Consider the following 20,633-nt stretch of genomic DNA (forward strand, 5'->3'; position numbering starts at 1 on the left):
AGAGGCAGACCTGCCTGAACACCCCAAGTACTCAGCAGTTGTAATAAACCACAAGAAGGGACGAGGAACAAAGTATATAATAAATCTTATATTGAAATACTTTAGCTGTTGACTTAGAGAAATACAAGGTCTTAATAAGCCTACTGCATCATTTGAATATTTGAATATTCTGGTGTAATGGTTGTTGGCAGGCTATGATATGACATAGAGCTGACATTGGATCTTGTTCTAATTTATAGTGATTTCTATTAGATTTATCGGCAATACGCAGTTCCTATGTCTAAGACTGGTGGATTATTATCTTTGTGATACAAATTATACAGGGCCTGATGTATTAACATTTTATAATAAAGCAATCCCAGGTGAGTATTTTTTTGCCTGGTATTACCTCCTGATTTATTATTCTCATGTAACTTATTTTATTGCATGTGATTAGTACAGATGGTACAGAAAACAAGTCAAATTGCTTGAAAACTTCATAGGCATTTTAAGCCGATTTTCAGAAGCAGCAGCTTAAAATTTGTAATGAGAACAAATCAAAATCTTGTACCTTCTCCATGTTTCTGTGAACAGTGGGGAGGTTGTTTTACGTAATATATTCAGTTTAGTTATAATAAAAAGATCAGCATGCCCCCATTTGCCCAGCTTATTCCCCTGGTGAATGCCATGCTGAAACCATCCAATGTGCCTGGAAGCACTGGTCCGAGAGCTGCCTTAAAGTGATCCTGCAGCGAGAGGGATATGGATGCTGCCATATTTGCTTCGTTTTAATAATTTGAATTGCCTGACTTCTCTACCAATCTTTCTGGCTTTGTTCGTGTCTGAATCACATCTATTAACCACATAAGGACCACAGTCTTTTCGCCCCTTAAGGACCAGACACTTTTTTTCCATTCAGACCACTGCAGCTTTCACGGTTTATTACTCGGTCATACAACCTACCACCTAAATGAATTTTCCCTCCTTTTCTTGTCCCTAATACAGCTTTCTTTTGGTGCTATTTGATTGCTGCTGTGATTTTTAGTTTTTATTATATTCATCAAAAAAGACATGAATTTTGTCAAAAAAATGATTTTTTTTCTACTTTCTGTGCTGACATTTTTCAAATAAAGTAAAATTTCTATATAGATGTTTGTCCAAATTTATTGTGCTACATTTCTTTGATAAAAAAAAATCCAATAAGTGTATATTTATTGGTTTGGGTAAAAGTTATAGCGTTTACAAACTATGGTGCCAAAAGTGAATTTTCCCATTTTGAAGCATCTTTGACTTTTCTGACCACCTGTCATGTTTCATGAGGTGCTAGAATTCCAGGATAGTATAAATACCCCCCAACTGACCCCATTTTGGAAAGAAGACATCCCAAAGTATTCACTAAGAGGCATGGTGAGTTCATAGAAGTTAGCGGAAAATGACACTTTGAAACAAAACAAAACAAAAAAAAAGTTTCCATTTCTGCTAACTTGTGACGAAAAAAATGAAATCTGCCACGGACTCACCATACCCCTCTCTGAATACTTTGGGGTGCCTACTTTCCAAAATGGGGTCATTCGTGGGGTGTGTTTACTGTCCTGGCATTTTTTTTGGGGGGGAGGGGGGGCTAAATTGTAAGCACCCCTGTAAAGCCTAAAGGTGCTCATAGGACGTTGGGCCCCTTAGCGCACCTAGGCTGCAAAAAGGGGTCAGACATGTAGTTTCGCCGTACTCGAGAGAAGTAGTATAATGTGTTTTGGGGTGTACTTTTACACATACCCATGCTGGGTGGGAGAAATATCTCTGTAAATGAGATTTTTTTGATTTTTTTACACACAATTGTCCATTTACAGAGAGATTTCTCCCACCCAGCATGGGTATGTGTAAAAATACACCCCAAAACACGTACACGTACACCCCAAAACACCCCAAAGTACGGCGATACCACATGTGTAACACTTTTTTGCAGCCTAAGTGCGCTAAGGGGCCCAACGTACTATGAGTACCTTTAGGATTTCACAGGTCATTTTGAGGCATTTGGTTTCTAGACTACTCCTCACGCTATAGGGCCCCTAAAATGCCAGGGCAGTATAGAAACCCCACAAATGACCCCATTTTAGAAATAAGACACCCCAAGGTATTCCATTAGGAGTATGGTGAGTTCTTAGAAGATTTTATTTTTTGTCACAAGTTAGCGGAAATTGATTTTTATTGTTTTTTTTTTTTTACAAAGTGTCATTTTCCTCTAACTTGTGACAAAAATAAAATCTTCTATGAACTCACCATGCCTCTTAGTCAGTACTTTGGGATGTCTTCTTTCCAAAATGGGGTCATTTGGGGGGTATTTATACTATCCTGGAATTCTAGCACCTCATGAAATAAAAAAAAAATTGTAATTTACAAAGATATTTCTCCCACCCAGTGTGACGGATTGCGGAGAAACCGCCGCGCCTTCTGACAGTGATGCGACGGTATCCGCGCACAGAGCGGCACTTTCCCCGCAGCAACATGCGTCTGGTTTGGCTGAACCCAGTAGTGCACACAGATGGAGAGCTACGCGCGCGCGCGCGCCGCAAGGCAGGCTCTTTATGCCAATAGGAGAAGGGTCAGCTGATCGAGGCGGTCAGCTGATCCCAGCTCGGTTGTTGATTGGTTGATGGGAGCTGGGTGGCGCTGGAGAGCGCTCCACTATATATGTCTCTTGCTGTTCAGTTGCTGGTTGTCTGGCGTTGCGAATACCTATGTGTTAGCACTGAGACCTAGTCAGATCTTTCAGTGTGGTGGAACCAGGAGGACCTGGGAATCCACACTTAGCCAGTTTACTGTGTATTATCTGTGTTATTCATTAGTCCAGTTCCAGGGTGTAGAGACCACGGACCTCACACCCCAGACTAGGAATACTGTGTATCATCTGTGTTATTCCTTAGACCAGTTCCAGGGTGTAGAGACCAAGGACCTCACACCCAGACTAGAGAACTTGTGTTATCATTCTGTTATACTTCAGACTAGTTCCAGGGTGTAGAGACCACGGACCTCACACCGAGACTAGGCATTGTTTGATATCTGTTATGACATATTGCTTTCCTGACCACTCCTATGATCTCTGATTCGGTACCTTGCACTTCTGATATTCCGTTGCCAAACTCGGCTTGCCTTGGATACCGAATCAGCTTACTGTTTTTGTACTTTATCTGTCAGTGTGTTGCCGACCCGGCCTGCCCAACCTTTCTGGCTGTCACCCACCCCTTGGGTGCTCAGCTTCCCTGCAGGGGCCCCCTGCTTCTCAGAAGGGGCACTGCAGCTAACCAGTCAAGGTCTCCTTCTCCTGGAGTCCTTGACTGCAGTAGAGTCTGTCTCTACTTATTGGACCACCTGCTACCCCGGTGGTCCAATTTCTACTGTTACACCAAACACTCACACGCTTCAGGTGTCCAGAGGTTAGCAATATATCTGTATTATCGGTGATTCTGCAGATCATCAATAATCAGGTATATAGGTGTATTCTTGGTGATACTGCAGATCACCAATAATCAGATTCTCTCTGCGTGCTGACACCAATCGTTACACCCAGCATGGGTATGTGTAAAAATACACACCAAAACAAATTATACTACTTCTCCTGAGTACGGCGATACCACATGTGTGACACTTTTTTGCAGCCTAGGTGCGCTAAGGGGCCCAACGTCCTATTCACAGGTCATTTTGAGGCATTTGGTTTCTAGACTACTACTCATGGTTTAGGGCCCCTAAAATTCCAGGGCAGTATAGAAACACCACAAGTGACCCCATTTTAGAAAGAAGACTCCCCAAGGTATTCCGTTAGGAGTATGGTGAGTTCATAGAAGATTTTATTTTTTGTCACACGTTAGCATACATTGATTTTTATTGATTTTTTTTTCCACAGTGTCATTTTCCACTAACATGCAATATAGTATATCAGGTGAACAGCTTCTCAGGTCTGATGAGGCCTGGATATATGCCGGTGCCGAATCTCAGCTGGAGTGTTCACAGCTACACTTGCATCAGAAAGAAGAACGAGACGGCACACCACTGGCTGCAAAAAAGTTGCTGTGTATTGCGAGCAAGACACTACATGTTACGGATTATAACATCCTTCATCAGGTGGCATCCTTCATCAGGTGACACCTGATGAAGTATGTTATAATCCGTGACATGTAGTGTCTTGCTCGCAATACACAGCAACTTTTTTGCAGCCAGTGGTGTGCCGTCTCGTTCTTCTTTCATTTTCCACTAACTTGTAAAAAAAAATTAAATCTTCTATGAACTCATCATATACCTAACGGAATACCTTGGGGTGTCTTCTTTCTAAAATGGGGTCACTTGGCGGGGTTCCTATACTGCCCTGGCATTTTAGGGGTCCAAAACCGTGGGGAGTAGTCTGGAAACCAAATGCCTCAAAAGGACTATTCAGGGGTATTAGCATCTGCAAATTTTGATGACGGGTGGTCTATGAGGGGCCGAATTTTGTGGAACCGGTCATAAGCAGGGTGGCCTCTTAGATGGCAGGTTGTATTGGCACTGAAGTGCAGAAGCGCAGGATGTTCTCAAATCGTGACCTGGACATGGCAGCAGAGAACATGGGCTTGTGATGTATTGGGTGCGTAGACCAATAAGACCGCAATACATTATTTTTCACCAGACCCATGTTAAGGAGAAGGTCCCAAAAAATGTCACATTCGGGAACTTGGAGTGGTTTTCACCGAAAAGGTTGGGCATGGTAGCTTCTTGGATTGGCGGTTGCGCATTGTGTGGCATAACGGTTGGTCTCAGCCACAATTAAGTCGTAGAGACCAGCAGTGATCAGGAAAAAAAAAATTGGTCACTGCAGTGGGGTGGGTGAGGGTTTGGCCGGGTGATCAGAAGCCCGCAGGGGGCAGATTAGGGCCTAATCTTATGGATAGAAGTGCTAGGGGGTGACAGGAGGTGATTGATGGGTGTCTCAGGGGGGGGGGGGTGATTAGAGGGAGAACAGATGTAAATAATGCACTGGAGAGGTGTTCAGGCGGGGTCTGAGGGTGATCTGAGGGTGTGGGCGGGTGTTTGGGTGCCCACAGGGGGCAGTTTAGGGTCTGATCTGATGGGTAGCAGTGACAGGGGGTGGTGGGGTGATTGATAGGTGATCAGGGTGTGATTAGAGGGGAGAATAGATGCAAGCAATGCACTGGCGAGGGGATCAGGGCTGGGGTCTGAGTGCGTTCTGAGGGTGTGAGCGGGTGTTTGGGTGCCCAAGGGGCAGATAGGGGTCTGATCTGATGGGTAGCAGTGACAGGGGGTGATTGATGGGTGATTGATGGGTGTTCAGTGGGTGATTACAGTGGAGAACAGATGTAAACAAAGCACTTTGGAGGGGATCTGAGGGTGGGTCTGCGGGCGATCTGAGCATGTGGGTGATCAGATGCCCGCAAGGGACAGGTTAGGGTCTGATCTGTTGGGTGGCAGTGACATGGGGTGATTGATGGGTGATTGACAGGTGATCAGTGGGTGATTTTACAGGGGAGAACAGATGTATACAGTACACGGGGGGGTCTGAGGGTGTGGGCGGGTGATTGGGTGCCCAAGGGGCAGATTAGGCTCTGATCTGATGGGTAGCAGTGACAGGTGGTGACAGGGGGTGATTGATGGGTGATCAGTGGGTGATTTAGAGAGGGAGGACAGATGTAAACAATGCACTTTGGAGGTGATCTGAGGGTAGGTCTGCGGCCGATCTGATGGTGTGGGTGATCAGATGCCCGCAAGAGGCAGGTTAGGGTCTTATCTGATGGGTGGCAGTGACAGGTGGTGATCGATGGGTGATTGACAGGTGATTAGTGAGTGATTACAGGGGAGAATGGATGTATACAGTACACAGAAGGGGGGGGAGGTCTGGGGGGTCTGAGGGCATTCTGAGGAAGTGGGCGGGTAATTGGGTGCCCAAGGGGCACATTAGGGTCTAATCTGATGGGTAGCAGTGACAGGTGGTGACAGGGGGTAACGGGGTGATTGATGGGTGATCAGTGGGTGATTTAGAGGGGAGAACAGATGTAAACAATACACTTTGGAGGTGATCTGAGGGTGCGTCTGCGGGCGATCTGATGGTGTGGGTGGGTAATTGGGTGCCCGTAAGAGGGAGGTTAGGGTCTGATCTGATGGGTGGTGGTGACAGGGCGTGATTGACGGGTGATTGACGGGTGATTGACAGGTGATTGACAGGTGATCAGTGGGTGAGTACAGGGGAGGATATACAGTACACAGGGGGGAGTTTCTGAGGGGGGTCTGGGGAGGATCTGAGGGTGTGGGGGTGATCAGGGGGAGCCCCCAGGGGGCAGTCTAGGACCTAATCTATAAAATAGCGCTGATAGATAGTGACAGGGAGTAATTGATGGGTGATTAGGGGGGTGATTGGGTGCAAACAGGGGTCTGGGGGTGGTCGGGGGGGTCTGAGGGGTGCTGTGGGCGATCAGAGGGAGGGGGGGCAGGATCAGTGTGTTTGGGTGCAGACATAGAGGGCTGCAGCCTGCCCTGGTGGTCCCTCGATCACTGGGACAACCAGGGCAGGAGGCAGCCTGTATAATATACATTACAAAGGAGGCAGCCTGTATACAATACATTACAAAGCGTATAATACATTTGTATGTAGCGATCGAGGAGTTAATTACTCGCCGCCGCTTCTGTACGGGCGGCGGGTAAGAGCGCCAGGTGGGCGAAGCCAGTCGCCAGCGGCAGATTGCGTGACGCGATCGCCGCATAACCACGCCCCCCGCCGCTGCCGCCGATGGGCATATTGCGGTTGTTTGGGCCCAGCCCTTGCCGCCGCCCATCGGCTTAAGGCGGTCGGCAAGTGGTTAAAACAAGGATGTGGTCACTGAGGTCAGACACAGCATCCAATCTACATAATCGTTCTGCATCTGTAGATTAAAGCATTGGAGGCACGGGATCTGATGATCAACCCGGCAACTGCCATTATTTATAAGAAAATAAGTATGGCTGTATCTATACCTCTCTCACTACAGGGTCACTTTAAGGGAGTGCACATAAAAGAGGCACCCCTTCTAATACTGTTTCTTGATGGTGAGAAGCACTGGCCTCTTTTGCACTTCAAGGGGCACTATTGCGAAAAATGTTAAAATTTAAAATATGTGCAAACATATACAAACAAAAAGTATGTCCAGAGTAAAATGAGCCATAAATGACTTTTCTTCTATGTTGCTGTCACTTACGGTAGGTAGTAGAAATCTGACAGAAGCTACAGGTTTTGGACTAGTCCATCTCTTCATGGAGGATTCTCAGGGATTTATTTATTTTCAAAAGCACTTAGTGAATGGCAGTTGCTCCATCCAACTGCCCAAAAACAACAACTGTGTAGCGAGTAGGGCCAGCATCATTGTTTAAATCCTTTTTAGGGAATATCTTTATAAAGTATAAAAGCCTTGCTGAGAATCCCCTATGAAGAGATGGACTAGTCCAAAACCTGTCGCTTCTGTCAGATTTCTACTAACTACTGTAAGTGACAGCAACATACTGTAGGAGAAAAGTAATTTATGGCTCATTTTACTCTGGAAAAAAAGTACTTCTTATTTGTCTATGTTTGCACATATTTAAAATTTTTACATTTTTCCCCATAGTACCCCTTTAAGATACTCTCGTGGGAGACTTAGTGTGGTGGGCTTTGCCTTGTTCTCCATAAATGTAGTGACACGATATTAGCGAAACCGGGCAGGAGTGGACATCGTTATGGTGGAGGTGTCTATTTGTAATTTTATGAGCATTCACATTCTGGGTACCTGTAATAAGGGCCCACGTGTAAGTCAATGTTTTTAAGAACAGTACCCGATACCTTAACAATTTCCTACTGCCTGCTCATGTCCTCCCAGTCAGTATGAAGCCATAATAGGCTGCCAGTCAGCAGGGACACGTGACAGAACAATCACCTTCCTTTATGATCATGTGACTAAAGGGGGAGTGGCTCAGTCTGGCTGGTTTATGAACAGGCAGCTATCAGTCCATAAGAATCTCTGAACTGCTGGAGGAGAAAAAATACTTTTTTTAATACTTTTTGTGCATAATCCATTTAATGTTATGTTCTAATAAATGCATGCTAACAAAATGTACCTGAACTAGTGCTGTTAAGCAGGGGCGCCTCTAGCCATTTTGTCACTCCAGGCGAGAAAACCTGTGGCGCCCCCCCCCCCCCCCCAGTCTTCAGCCACATGAAACACCCCCCCCCCCCCCACACACACACACACACACACACACACACACACACAATATTATACTATATTTTCAATCGTTTTTTTGATCGATTTCTCATAGAAGTGAATGGAAATCGATCGGACAGTAAATCTGAAAAATCTTATTGTGTATTCCCAGCATCACACATCCTGGGACTGTTTGTTTACAATAGCATTTAAAGGAGAACTGTAGTGAGAGGTATATGGAGGCTGCCATATTGATTTCTGTTTAAGCAACACCAGTTACCTGGCAGCCCTGCTAAGCTATCTGCCTGCAAAATCACACCAGAAACAAGCATGCAGCTAATCGTGTCAGATCTGACAAAAATGTCAGAAACACCTGATTTGCTGCATGCTTGTTCAGGGTCTAGGGCAAAAAGTATTAGACGTAGATGATCAGCAGGATAACCAGGCAACTGGTATTGCTTAAAAGGAAATTACCGTAATATGGCAGCCTCTATATACCTCTCACTACAGTTCTCCTTTAAAGTGACCCCAGAGATCACGAATTACAACATTTTTTACTTACCTGGGGCTTCCTCCAGCCCCATAAGCATGGATGAATCCCTCGTCATCCTCCCATTGCCCTCTGTTCAGCGGTAATCAGTGCTGACCTTCTGTGTATGCGCAGAAGACCCCGGCAGACATCACTGAGCCAAATGCCGGAGCTGATTATCGCTAAAACAGAGGACTGCGGGAGGATGGCGAGGGAAGAACCGTGCTTATGGGGGTGGAGGAAACCCAGGGTAAGTAACAAAAAAAACTTTATAAACCGTGATCTCTGGTACACTTTAAAGTGGACCTGAACTCAGAATGTCCTCTCTGCTCTTAAAGATAGGCAACAGCATAATAATTTTTACATTGAACCTGAGATGAGAAGCGTCCCAAGTTCCATACTTACCTGGGGATTCCTTAAAGGAGTTATCCGGGCAAAAATAAGAAAATAAACGCTACTTACCGGGGGCTTCCTCCAGCCCCAAGCGCCCAGCATGTCCCTCGCCGCAGCTCTGCCCGCAGCCGCTCGCCTGCGCAAACGTCGCTGTCAATCACCGCCACGTGGGCCGGAGCGGACGGCGCAGTAGTTCTGTGCCTGCGCAGTCCGCTCCACGTGGCAGTGATTGACAGCGCCGCTCGCGCAGGTGCAGTACAGGCCAACCTGGAGGCCGGCCTGACGTCATCGCTGGGGACCGGGACAGAGCTGCGGCGAGGGAATGCTGGGAGCTTGGGGCTGGAGGAAGCCCCCGGTAAGTAGCGTTTATTTTCTTTTTTTTGGCCGGATAACTCCTTTAAGCTCCGTTAGGGCTGCTCGTCCCTCGCCATCTCACTGGGTGACTCCTGTCACCTGCAGTTGTCCCCGAAAGCCTGGCTGCACTCCATCGTGCATGTGTGGCTCGGCCAGGCGTGCTCCCGTCCCTGTACTTGTACTGCGCAAGCACCGATCCCGCCCAGGGACAGGAGCGCACCTGGAAGGGCCGCACATGTGTGACTGAGCGCAACTCGGCCAGGCTTTCGGGGACAATTATGGGTGACTGGAGTCACCCAGGGAAATGGCAAGGGACGAGCAGCCCTAACGTGTTTAAGGAAGCCTACTGTAAGTATTGTACCAAAGACGCTGCTCGTCTCTGGTACACTTTAAAAAAAACATTTCTTTGTTACAGCTGATACAAATCTTAAAATAAATCATCACTTTTTCTACTTTCTGCTTTCATGGAAGCATACATATTGTTAACATCCTGTGCTTTCTAATGAGCTTATCTGCCATGGCATGGCAGTCAGGTGACACAGGGAGGATCAAATTACAACTTGCGATTAGTAATAAATGAGGGGGCATGAAACAGGCTAAATCTAAATACATACAGGGTGCATCTCTCCAAGTTTTCCTTCTGTCCTGTGCAAGAGTTCAGGTCCACTTTTTTTTTTTTTATTAATGCAGCAGCAAGAAGTGATCACAACTTTAGCCTACTATGGGCATGGGCTTACCTTAAGCTGCCTCAGCACAGCACTCCTAATGCAGCCACTTGTTTGGGGGGTCCGGGAGGGGGAGAGAGAGAGCAGTACACATGCAAGGCCGGGCCGGCCAAGGGGGGGCTCAGCAGGGGGCACAGACACAGTAGCCGTGCAATCTTCCTGTCCTCCCATCCATGCGGCGCCAGCCAGGAGAGTCACGCTGCCTTCAGGCAGGGGGCGGAGTTAGAGGTGGCATCGCACACACACACAGTAAACAAACTGCGGCTGCTGCTAGGGAGAGGGGTGGTGGGCGGGCAAGGCGATTTGGAGGAGGTGGAGTGGGCGGGACTATCCACCGAGACTTTCCAGCTACTCTATTGGCTGGGCCTGGGCGGGTGGGGAGGGGGGCGTGCATATAAGCGGCAGAGCACCACGACCACGTGGTGTAAATAAACCACGATCGCCGCCGACAAGCAGCTGATTTTAATAGCGGCGATCAGCCGCGCACAGTCAAACCACCCTCCGCAGCAGCGTGCCCGGCGCCTCCCTCTCTTCATGCCGCCTCAGGCACCCGCTTGTAGTGACAGCCGGTAAAGGCGCCCCTGCTGTTAAGTGTGCTGACACTTTATAAATGGCACCCACTGGCTCAGAAGATGAAGTCACCCCACCTGTATGCACCCTTCAGTGCCAGGGTGAGTGTTGGAGATCCTGTAATCTTGGAGAAGGACTGCATGTTGTGTAATCCTGGTTTGGGGATTCTAGCAGTAAGATCACATCACACACATGCAGGCAGCCCTCTCCATGGTTACGTTTACTGCAGGCCCATGTTATTTTTGGTGCTGGATGTTGTTGATAGTTAGAATATCGGTGATGTTCTTTTATTGATATTCAACTATCAGCTTGCCTGTTGCCTAACCCCTATTCCAAGGCAATTTTTAATCCTAACACTAACTCCCCTACCAATCCATGCTCCTATCTTTATGCCTAACACTAACCCCTTCCAAACCATACTTCTATCTATACATAACCTGCCTTCTCTAAGCAAATTCCTTTGTAAATGCCTAACCTCATCTCCCTGATTTTACCTCTACCCCCCCCCCCCCACCTATCAAGTAACACTAACACACCTAACACTACATGTAACACTATCCAAAGCTTGTTAGATTCCTTACAACCAGTATCCATAGCATGGCTATCTTTTTTGTTTTTTTGTTTTAACAACTGCTGGATGTATACAACAGATATTCAAAAAGTTGTGTAGCATGCATGGGATGCTATGTCATTTACAAATATAAGTATATTGACAATAAACAAATTGATGCATAACACAGAATGAGCATGTGCCTCTTGCATTGAAAAATACTAGAATACATACAATAAAATCAAAATTATTGACCAACAAGGGGACTAACGGTGGCCACCTTCCTGACAATACCTGGAATAACCATAACCAAGGTTCGCACATAATCATATTAACATTAGGGCTGGTCTACAGCAAGGGAGTCCTGGGAATCTACCCAATCTGACCATAGTCTGCCAAGCTTGGCAGGGCAACGACCATGCGTATAGAGAACTTTTTTGAACTGTACCACCACGTTAATAAGAGAGACCCAATGGGAAATCAGAGGCTGTTCTGAAGAAACCCATTTGAGAATAAGAGTTTTCTGTAACAATCGGTGTAACACAGAGAGGATCTGATTACCGGTGATCTGCAGTATCACCGAGAATGCAGATATATACCCGATTATTGATGATCTGCAGTATCACCGATAATCAGATATATCTCTAACCTCTGGACACCTGAGTAATATGATTGTTTGACTCAACAGTAATACTTAGAGGAGGATCCCCGTAAAGGGGTACAGTACAGTAAGAGATACTGCTCAGAGAACATTCCTTCCAATGGCCTGATACTCCCCAAGGGGCGGAGCCAAGCTGGGAGTGGGAAGGACCAGAGAGTGAGTGATACCAATGGTGAAGTGTCACTGACAGGTCTGTGAACTATCTCCAAACAGGGAAGATAGTTCTCGAGGTCGGACAGGCCAGGTCGGCAACAGACAGACAGATCAGGTACAGAGACAGGAGGCAGATGCAGAATCTAGAGACTAGCCGAGTTCAGCAACAGAGTATCAGAATGACAAAGGTACAAAATCAGAGATCAGAAGAATGGTCAGGGAAGCAGAAGGTCATAACAAATAATCAACAATTCCTAGACTAAGATGTGAGTTCCTTGATCATCAACACCTTGGAAACTGGTCTAGATAATAACACAATAATACAGAATTCCTAGACTAAGGTGTGAGCTCCTTGATCATCAACACCTAAGAAACTGGTCTAAAGTAACACAGATACTGACAGGGTCTGAGTGCTACCACGTAGTGATCGCAACGCCAGACACCAGAGAAATGACCAGCACCCAGTATATATACACCAGCGCTCTCCTGCGCCTCCCCTAAGTGCTTGACCAATGAGAACGGGAAGAATTGTCAGCTGACCGGCCTGGTCAGCTGACACCCCTCTGGCTGTCATAAATGCTCTGCCTCTCCGCGCGCTTACGCGCCTTTCTGAACCAGTGTGGACTATCAGTCCCAACCACACCAGACATGTGTTGTAATGCCTCTGCTGTATTGGATGCGGAATCCGCCGCACCGCTGTCAGAGCGTGCAGCGTTTTCTCCGCATTCAGCAACACTGAGAGAGGTAGGCCTATGCGTGCAAACCGCCGCGTCGGACGCGGAATCCGCCGCCCTGTTCTCTGGGCATGCGGCGGTCTCTCCGCGCTCCGTCAGGCCGGCGAATGCAGGTCCCTGCGCGCAAGCTGCCATGTTGAACGCGGAATCAGCCGCCCTACTCTGAGTACTTGCGGTGGCTTTTCCGCGTTTTTTTACATTTTCCTGACAAAGAATAAAGTTCCCTAAGGAGTATTCTGTAATAGTGCTGAGTCTGACCATCAATTTTTGTCCATAAACCTGAAGATAGAAAGTTTAGGTTCCAACGGCGCAGGAATACCTCCAATATGACACAAAATCTGTGGACCACCTGTCCATAGCTCGGCTATATTATAGCTGAGCATAATATATTATAGTCGAGCCCTGGACCAATTTTGATGGATTTGATCTATCTGACAGGATGAAAATCTAGGTCAATCTGCTGCTGGTAGCAGATCCATGGCCTATGGAGTTGCATTGGATCTAATGGTCCAATAATGTATTTAAGGTGGCCATACACTTATAGATTCAACCATCAGATAGATTTCTGTCAGATGCCTGTCAAGTTGAATCTGACAGGAATCTATGTGATGTGTGCCACACACTAGGAACAGATTTCCAATAGATTTCAGAATGAAATCTATTAGAAAATGGATCTAAATGCATTATTGGACCATTAGATCCAATCTAACCCTATGGGCCATGGATCTGCTGCCAGCAGCAGATCGACCTAGATCTTCCATCCTGTCAGATAGATCAAATCGATCGAAATCGGACACAAAACAATTGATCGATAGATTTAATAGAATCCATTTCTGATCAATCGATTCCATAGAATAGATCGATGGCTGAAATCGACCAGTGTATGGGCCCCTTTAGATAGATTTCCAATAGATTTCATTCTGAAATCTATTGGAAATCTGTTCCTAGACTGTGGCACACATCAGATAGATTGGACTTGACAGGCATCTGACAGAAATCTATTTGATGTTCGAATCTGCTGCAAATCTATAAGTGTATGGCCACCTTAACTAAAAAAGACGGTGGGGAAAAAAAGTGCTATCTTGCCTAGGGCCTCATTTCATCTTAATCCTCTTCTGGCAATGCAAGTTTATTATAAGTATTATTTTAGAATCAACTGAAGAAGAGGGAAAGCAAAGAGCAAATCTGCCTAATCCTGGGTACACATGATGCAATTTCCTGTCTGATCAACGGGAATCGGGCAAAGGTTTCCAAAAAGCGATTCCTTTATTGATCGGATGTAGTTTGGACATGTACACATGGGTACAACTTCAATTTCCCGTCCGATCGATGGGTGATCGGACTGAAATTGCATTGTGTGTTCCCACCCTTAAATGCCTGAAAAACACAGATCTAGAGTGCTATTTTATTAAAATGAATCATACTACTGTACATAGACCTAAGCTTTATCTTCCATCCAAACCAATTACCAAAAGGCAGTTTTACATCTATTTCTTTAAGCCTGGCACACACCATGCAATTTTCACTTTAGATCCTAGCGAGTGATCAGGTGGCTATTCAGATATGACATTGATCAGATATTGTATACAAGAAATCGAAAGGTGGTCATACATCATACAATTTTTAAAATTTCTTTTTAATTGAAGAATTACAATACATTTTTCTGAATGATTGTAACATTTGAAAAACCTTTGCAATGTACCAAGTGTTCAAGTTTTCTCCAGTTGTGAAAACAATGATTGTAAACTCTGAAAAAATTGCTTGCTTTTATGCATTAAGAATTTGACTCTACACCATTCAATTTTCATAAAAACTGATCAGAAAAATCCACCGATTGACTTCTATGAACAAAAGGGAAATTCAATTAAATTTCTCGATCAAATAAAAAAAACTTGATCTTTCTGTAGAAACCGATCCTTTTCATGGAATTGCTGTAAAATTGGATCAATTTACTGTATTGTGTGTGGCCACCTTAACACACACACAAGTATGCAATTGTTTTTAAATCCTGATCAGATTTCCAATCCTGTTTGCAAATGAATCAAAAAGACATACACATGGAGCGATGAGCAGTATTTCAATCGATATTTTCCAGAAACAGATCGTTTTTAAACTTGGGATTTCGTCGCTGGCAATCAGTAAGCAATATATATTTTTCTCAGATCCGATCATTTTCTCGATCAGAAATAGAATGAAAAGTAACAATTACATGGTGTGTAACCAGTCTTTAGGAAGCAATACAAATGCATTTATGACTAAACATTCCATTCTGTTTGTGGATATGGACAAAGGGGGAATGGAAATAGTGTCCTACGTAAATGGCCCATTATATCCATATACTTGTGATTCTGTGCAGCGCTCTATGTAGAGGAATTCAATATTTACTATCTAGGCAGACCTGTCACAAATGGTTGTGTGTGTGTAATGTGTCATTACAAGGCGGGATCTGCTGAGGCTGCCTGCTCCCTGTAGACCTGGAACAGTAATATAAAATGTAATCAAGCTCTTGACTGACTATTTGATGAGAATAGCAATTGTCTTCACAGGATGCCTTTCTGCCAGAGACACATTTCACCGGGAACTGTTGCTGCTCAGTTTTCATTCTTCCCCTCTTCTTCAAACGCTCACCTTATCGTCATTCATTTTTAAATAGGCCTAATCAATTTCTGAATGACCTCCCTGGGTGAGAAGGATCTTCTCTGTACGTTTCAAATCTGCCGGGGGATTTTGCACATTTAATGCCTGAAGGATCTTAATCACCTCACTATGCATGCATGTCTCATAGCAAAAGTCCTGACAGCCAGTGCATTCCCACAGTAGCAGCTGAAGCCAGCAGACGCTTACTGGATTCCTTCCTATGTACATGTTCCACTTTTGGAGAAAGTTATGCTATCTCGCGTCATTCCATAGCTGTAACTGCGGAATGTGGATTCCCGGAGACAAGTCCCATTGCTTCCAGGGAGAGCTGCTATTTCTCTGTGTAATGTTGGAAATATGAGAAGTGAGGAGGATCGGAGCCAGGCAACATCTGCAGTTTGTGTGCCAATAATGTATAAGAGTAACATATTTAATGGCAGACCTTGAAGTATACAAAAATTTAAGCCCAGAAAAAGGTAAGGCAGCTTTTTGACAGAAAACTTCATACAGGTAATCAGCATCATCATTATAAACCTGGCTCATTTGTATCGGAATCAGTTCCATCTATATGTATTGTTTTACTGTTATTTTCCCCCTACAATAATATCTCTGTGATGGCTTATGGATAGAAATATGTATAATTCATACTTCATTTATTTCATGATTTCATCTTTGTGTATAATATAGAAAAAGATTGAGCAGGATGAACCGTGACACTTGTTATAAGAATTAGGAACATAACGTAGGATTTTTTTGCTCTTTGATGGTGTGAATGAATTGATTAATGGGTTTTGTGAAAGTACAGCCTGGCATGTTTAATTTGAATGAAAAAGACATTAATGAAGAAGCAGAGGATAAAAGTTTGCATAATGCATGACCCTCATCCACCTAGAGTGAAGCATGCAGCGGAATGTTGTGCTTCCAGTGTGGTGAGTGTGAGCTGTCCTTGGTGATGAAGTAATGTCACCGGCAATATTCAGAATGGTGCTGCCAGTAAAGCAATCACTCTGCTGGTGCTCAGTGGCTACGTGTCTCCTGCCGTTTACAGGAATAGACAAGGGTCTGTGACAAAATCACTGCACGTTCTCCGGGGCTGGCACAGTGTGCAGTTATTAAAATCATTATTTACTACCTATCTGGAGTCATCTAAGTGTCGGTGTGAAATAGGATTATATGTACAGTATGTTTAATTGGGTTTGGCACGCAGAACGGGCCAATCTGCAGATTAGCGCGTCATTAGGGCGATCTTGCTACTTATTATCTAGCGGCTGACAGGTGGGGCGCAGAGAACGATAGTAGACTTTCAAAGTGCAATATAATTAATGACTTGTATTTGACATCCAACAGCTGTTGCTTGTGACTGTGTTACACTTGCCAGAGGGTTTATTGCAGGCTGTGTCCCCCAGCTCTGTGTCCTGAAGGCAGAGGATGGTGTACCTTCTGCTGTGCTGTGCTGTGCTTACTGATAATGTGGATAAACATGGGGGTGAACTTTAGTCATTTTTATTGCCAGCCATGTATGTATCATCACTGGAATCCTTAATAAACTGAATCTGCATAACTAAAATCCAGTATTAACTTTTCTCTCGCAAACAACAAGTGGCTACTAATTAGAATAGGCCTGTTTTTTTTTTTTAAAGAGGAACTGTAACCAATTATTTAACTTCATCCCAATCAGTAGCTAATACCCCCTTTCCTAAGAGAAATCTTTACCTTTTCTCAAATAGATCATCGGGAGGTCTGTATGGGTGATATTGTGTTGAAACTCCTCCCCCTGTGTGATATTAGGACCTAGGTCCTGACAATTTCCTCTCTGTGAACCTCATTGCACTGTGGGAAATAACAGCTGTTTCCAACTGCCAGGCAACCAGTATCCTCCTCAGTGCATATGTATAGCTATAAAAAAATCAACCTATCGCAATGTTAGAGGATGTGGCTGTCGATAATGGCAGTTTGTGCTGTCTAGTTTTGTTCAGGCTGATTGTGGATCAAAACTACATGAACAAATTACATGGCGCATATCAATCATTTCTTGATCTTTCTTCTATTTTTGAACTTCTCACTTTGCAATGTATTGATGTATTTTTTTCTCCTTTTCACTAAAGTTCTTCTTTAAAGTGTATGCGAGCTGAAGCTTGGGTACAGAATTAGATAATTACCTAAAGAGAGTGAAGCCTGAGGCTCCTATTGAGGCTTCCCTCAGTGCTCTGATGCTCTGATGTCTCTCCTTGCTGTGCGTCCCCCCCTCCTCCCCCAGAACAATGGTGACAAGGCATTGCCATCAATCATATCAGAGCCATGCTTCTCCTCTTCCATCAGTGCTGCTGCACAGTAGTTGCGCGAGGTCACCCGTGCATACGCAGTAAGCCAGAGCTGCTTGTGCTACTGCGCATGCGCGGCCATGCTATTTTTCTTTCTTTAGTAGTGATTTTCATTGTAAAATAGAAAAAGTGTGTACTTTTGGCTTTGAAGACTACAAAACAAAATAAGCTGGGAGCCAACCTAGTGTGTTAACAATGGTAATATGGATTAATTGTACAAATGGGTACTCACAGGGAAGGGTCACCTGAAGGGGACCACTCAAGAGCCAGTGAGGACCACAAGTTCAACCCTACTCAGGTCCCTGGAGACTTTTCTCTTATCAAATTCCAATAGCGGGATAAAAATACCCAACTCCACTATCAAGAATGGGCATAAATAGAATGAAGATAGGAGGTGCCTCAAAAATATAAAATTATTAAAAAATGTGTCCAAAAAGAGGAATGTGACGGATTTACCTCCAATAATCACATCAATTCCAAAATGAAAAGACTGATTCATTAAAGCTAAAAAAAAAATGTGTTTTGTGAGAGCTCACTTCATCAGGCTATATTAGAGCCACATATATTACCATGGTAAAGTGCTTGGCTCTAATGTAACCTGATGAAGTGAGCAGTATACCTCACAAAATGCTTGAATAAATCAATGTATTCATTTTACAATTGGTGGTAATTCCTATAACTTTCCTCCTTCTATACTGTTTTTAATTATTTTATATATTTGAGGAGCCTCCTGCCTTCATTCCATAGAAAAAAAAAGTTTGATCAATGGTGTTTCTTTCAAACAACCAATCAGAACTTTTGCTGTTCTTGGCATTCCATTGATAATACAAGAATCATTGGTCCTTGAGCAGCAATCTGCCAATTCAATTATTTTGATTGCAAGTCAATAAGACTTCTGATTGCTACTTTGGGGTTATTACAAAACCTATTTCCACTTTCATAAATGGAGTGATATAAAAGTGGCGATACGGCTTTGAAAAAGGGGAAGCAACAAAGTTTGGATCTTTTTACGTACCATAATTGATACTTTTTATAAATAGGCGCTTTAAAATAGTTTGCATAACTTTCAATCAAACATATTCTGAATCATCTTGGTGCAGATTTTACTATCTCCCCCCCCCCCCCCCCCCATTCATCCAGATTCTACTGAAAAACAAGTTAGGTTAGCTGCTTGTGGTCAATGCTAATTATAAACCTCTAAATACCCCAAAATTCCTAACTGTACCTGGTCACTGTCTAATCACAACTGACCAAATGCATTGTGGGGCGCTGTGCCGATAAACATTTTACAGATTTTTTTGAGGAGGCATTACAGTATTATTCTTTGATAGGGCTCTAGCAGTAACAGTCACATGACCTCTCCTTATACAGCTCTACTTCTCAGCATTTTTATACCGATGAGGGTTCATAATTATTAACATGCCAACAGCTGACATTTAAATAATATGTTAGTGGGTTGTGTTATTGTAAGTTCAAAGAATCCCTCTTGCTGCAAAATTGTATGATGTAAGATTAAGATATTCATAGATTTTCTGCAAGGTAAAGAACTAGTCTGTGCGTTTTTTTTACAGTGTGGATGGAAGAAATATATTTAAACAGATGAAACTTTAGTAGTGATTTTCATATAAAAAAGAAAAAGTGTGTACTTTTGGCTTTGAAGACTACAAAACAAAATAAGCTGGGAGCCAACCTAGTGTGTTAACAATGGTAATAGGGATTAATTGTACAGATGGGTACTCACAGGGAAAGGTCACCTGAAGGTGACCACTCAAGGGCCAGTGAAGACCACAAGCTCAACCCTACTCAGGTCCCTGGAGACTTTTCTCTTATCAAATTCCAATAGCGGGATAAAAATACCCAACTCCACTATCAAGGATGGGCATCAATAGAATGAAGATAGGAGGTGCCTCAAAAATATAAAATTATTTAAAAAAATTGTTCAAAAGGAGGAATGTGATGGATTCACCTCCAACAATCACATCAATTCCAAAATGAAAAGACTGACTTATTTATTGATTCAAAAAAATTGTGTTTCGTGAGATCTTTTGCTCACTTCATCAGGCTATATTAGAGCCACATATATTCTTCCATCCATGCATATGACGCTGTGGCAGAGCGCGCTGGAATGGTCATATGCATAATGCTGCATCACTTCCTGTGGGGCAGAAATTGCATCACTGGGATTCTGCAAGTGCGCATACGCACCACAATGCACAGCGCTTTCTGCATCGCCCATTGATTCCAATGACTTCCGCTGCTGCTGCGTCGCTGTGGAAGTCATACGGTAACAGGCTGCAGACATTTCCCTGCGGTAAAACAGGGTAACGCAATGCACAATGGCAATGCAAGTGTAAAAGGGGCCTAAAACATGTCTATAGCTCAGCTGTACATTTGAAAGTATAGTGGTGAATATGGTTTCTGCTTCTTCACCTTCTTTTACTTGTCAAAGAAACCTTCTCAAAATTTGAAGTAGGAAAACTAAGACATAAGTGCAAACCTCCATACAGTTTAGCAACATATATATAGACTTTCAAGAAGGAATTTAGAGCTTAGTGGATGTTGCATTGTGTTCCATGTAACAAAAGGAATGCACCCCAATGGGAAAGTGCGCCACATGCATTACGTCACATACAGAGAAGCGTACAGTCAATGAAATGTATGCTTCACAGTCGCTGTTAACACTCGCTTTTTGTGGGCTGCCACACAACATCATACTACATTGACTGTACTGTGGACACTGCATAGGTGGTACATTACAGTGCCGTAAGCCGTGTTACAATGTGGCCGCACCCCAACACACCACTGTGAACGTAGCCTTAAAGAGAACCTGAACTGAAA

General features: G+C 44.1%; 1 protein-coding gene across 2 annotated transcripts in view; it reads left to right on the forward strand.

Annotated features, from left to right (window-relative positions):
* Window positions 1-20,633, forward strand: part of PLCH1 (phospholipase C eta 1) — a 359,933-nt gene that overhangs the window by 83,205 nt on the left and 256,095 nt on the right. Inside the window, exon 1 of one of the 2 annotated variants that reach the window (XM_068280866.1) lies at window positions 15,307-15,950. The exons of the other annotated variant lie outside the window; for it this stretch is intronic. Within the exon in view, the coding sequence (XP_068136967.1) occupies window positions 15,908-15,950 (43 nt within the window). The 5' untranslated portion in view covers window positions 15,307-15,907. Of the gene's footprint in view, window positions 1-15,306; window positions 15,951-20,633 lie in introns of those variants that run through there. 2 annotated transcript variants of the gene reach the window in all.

The sequence above is a fragment of the Hyperolius riggenbachi genome, chromosome 4, assembly GCF_040937935.1.
Source record: "Hyperolius riggenbachi isolate aHypRig1 chromosome 4, aHypRig1.pri, whole genome shotgun sequence".
In the NCBI taxonomy this organism is placed as follows: Eukaryota; Metazoa; Chordata; class Amphibia; order Anura; family Hyperoliidae; genus Hyperolius; species Hyperolius riggenbachi.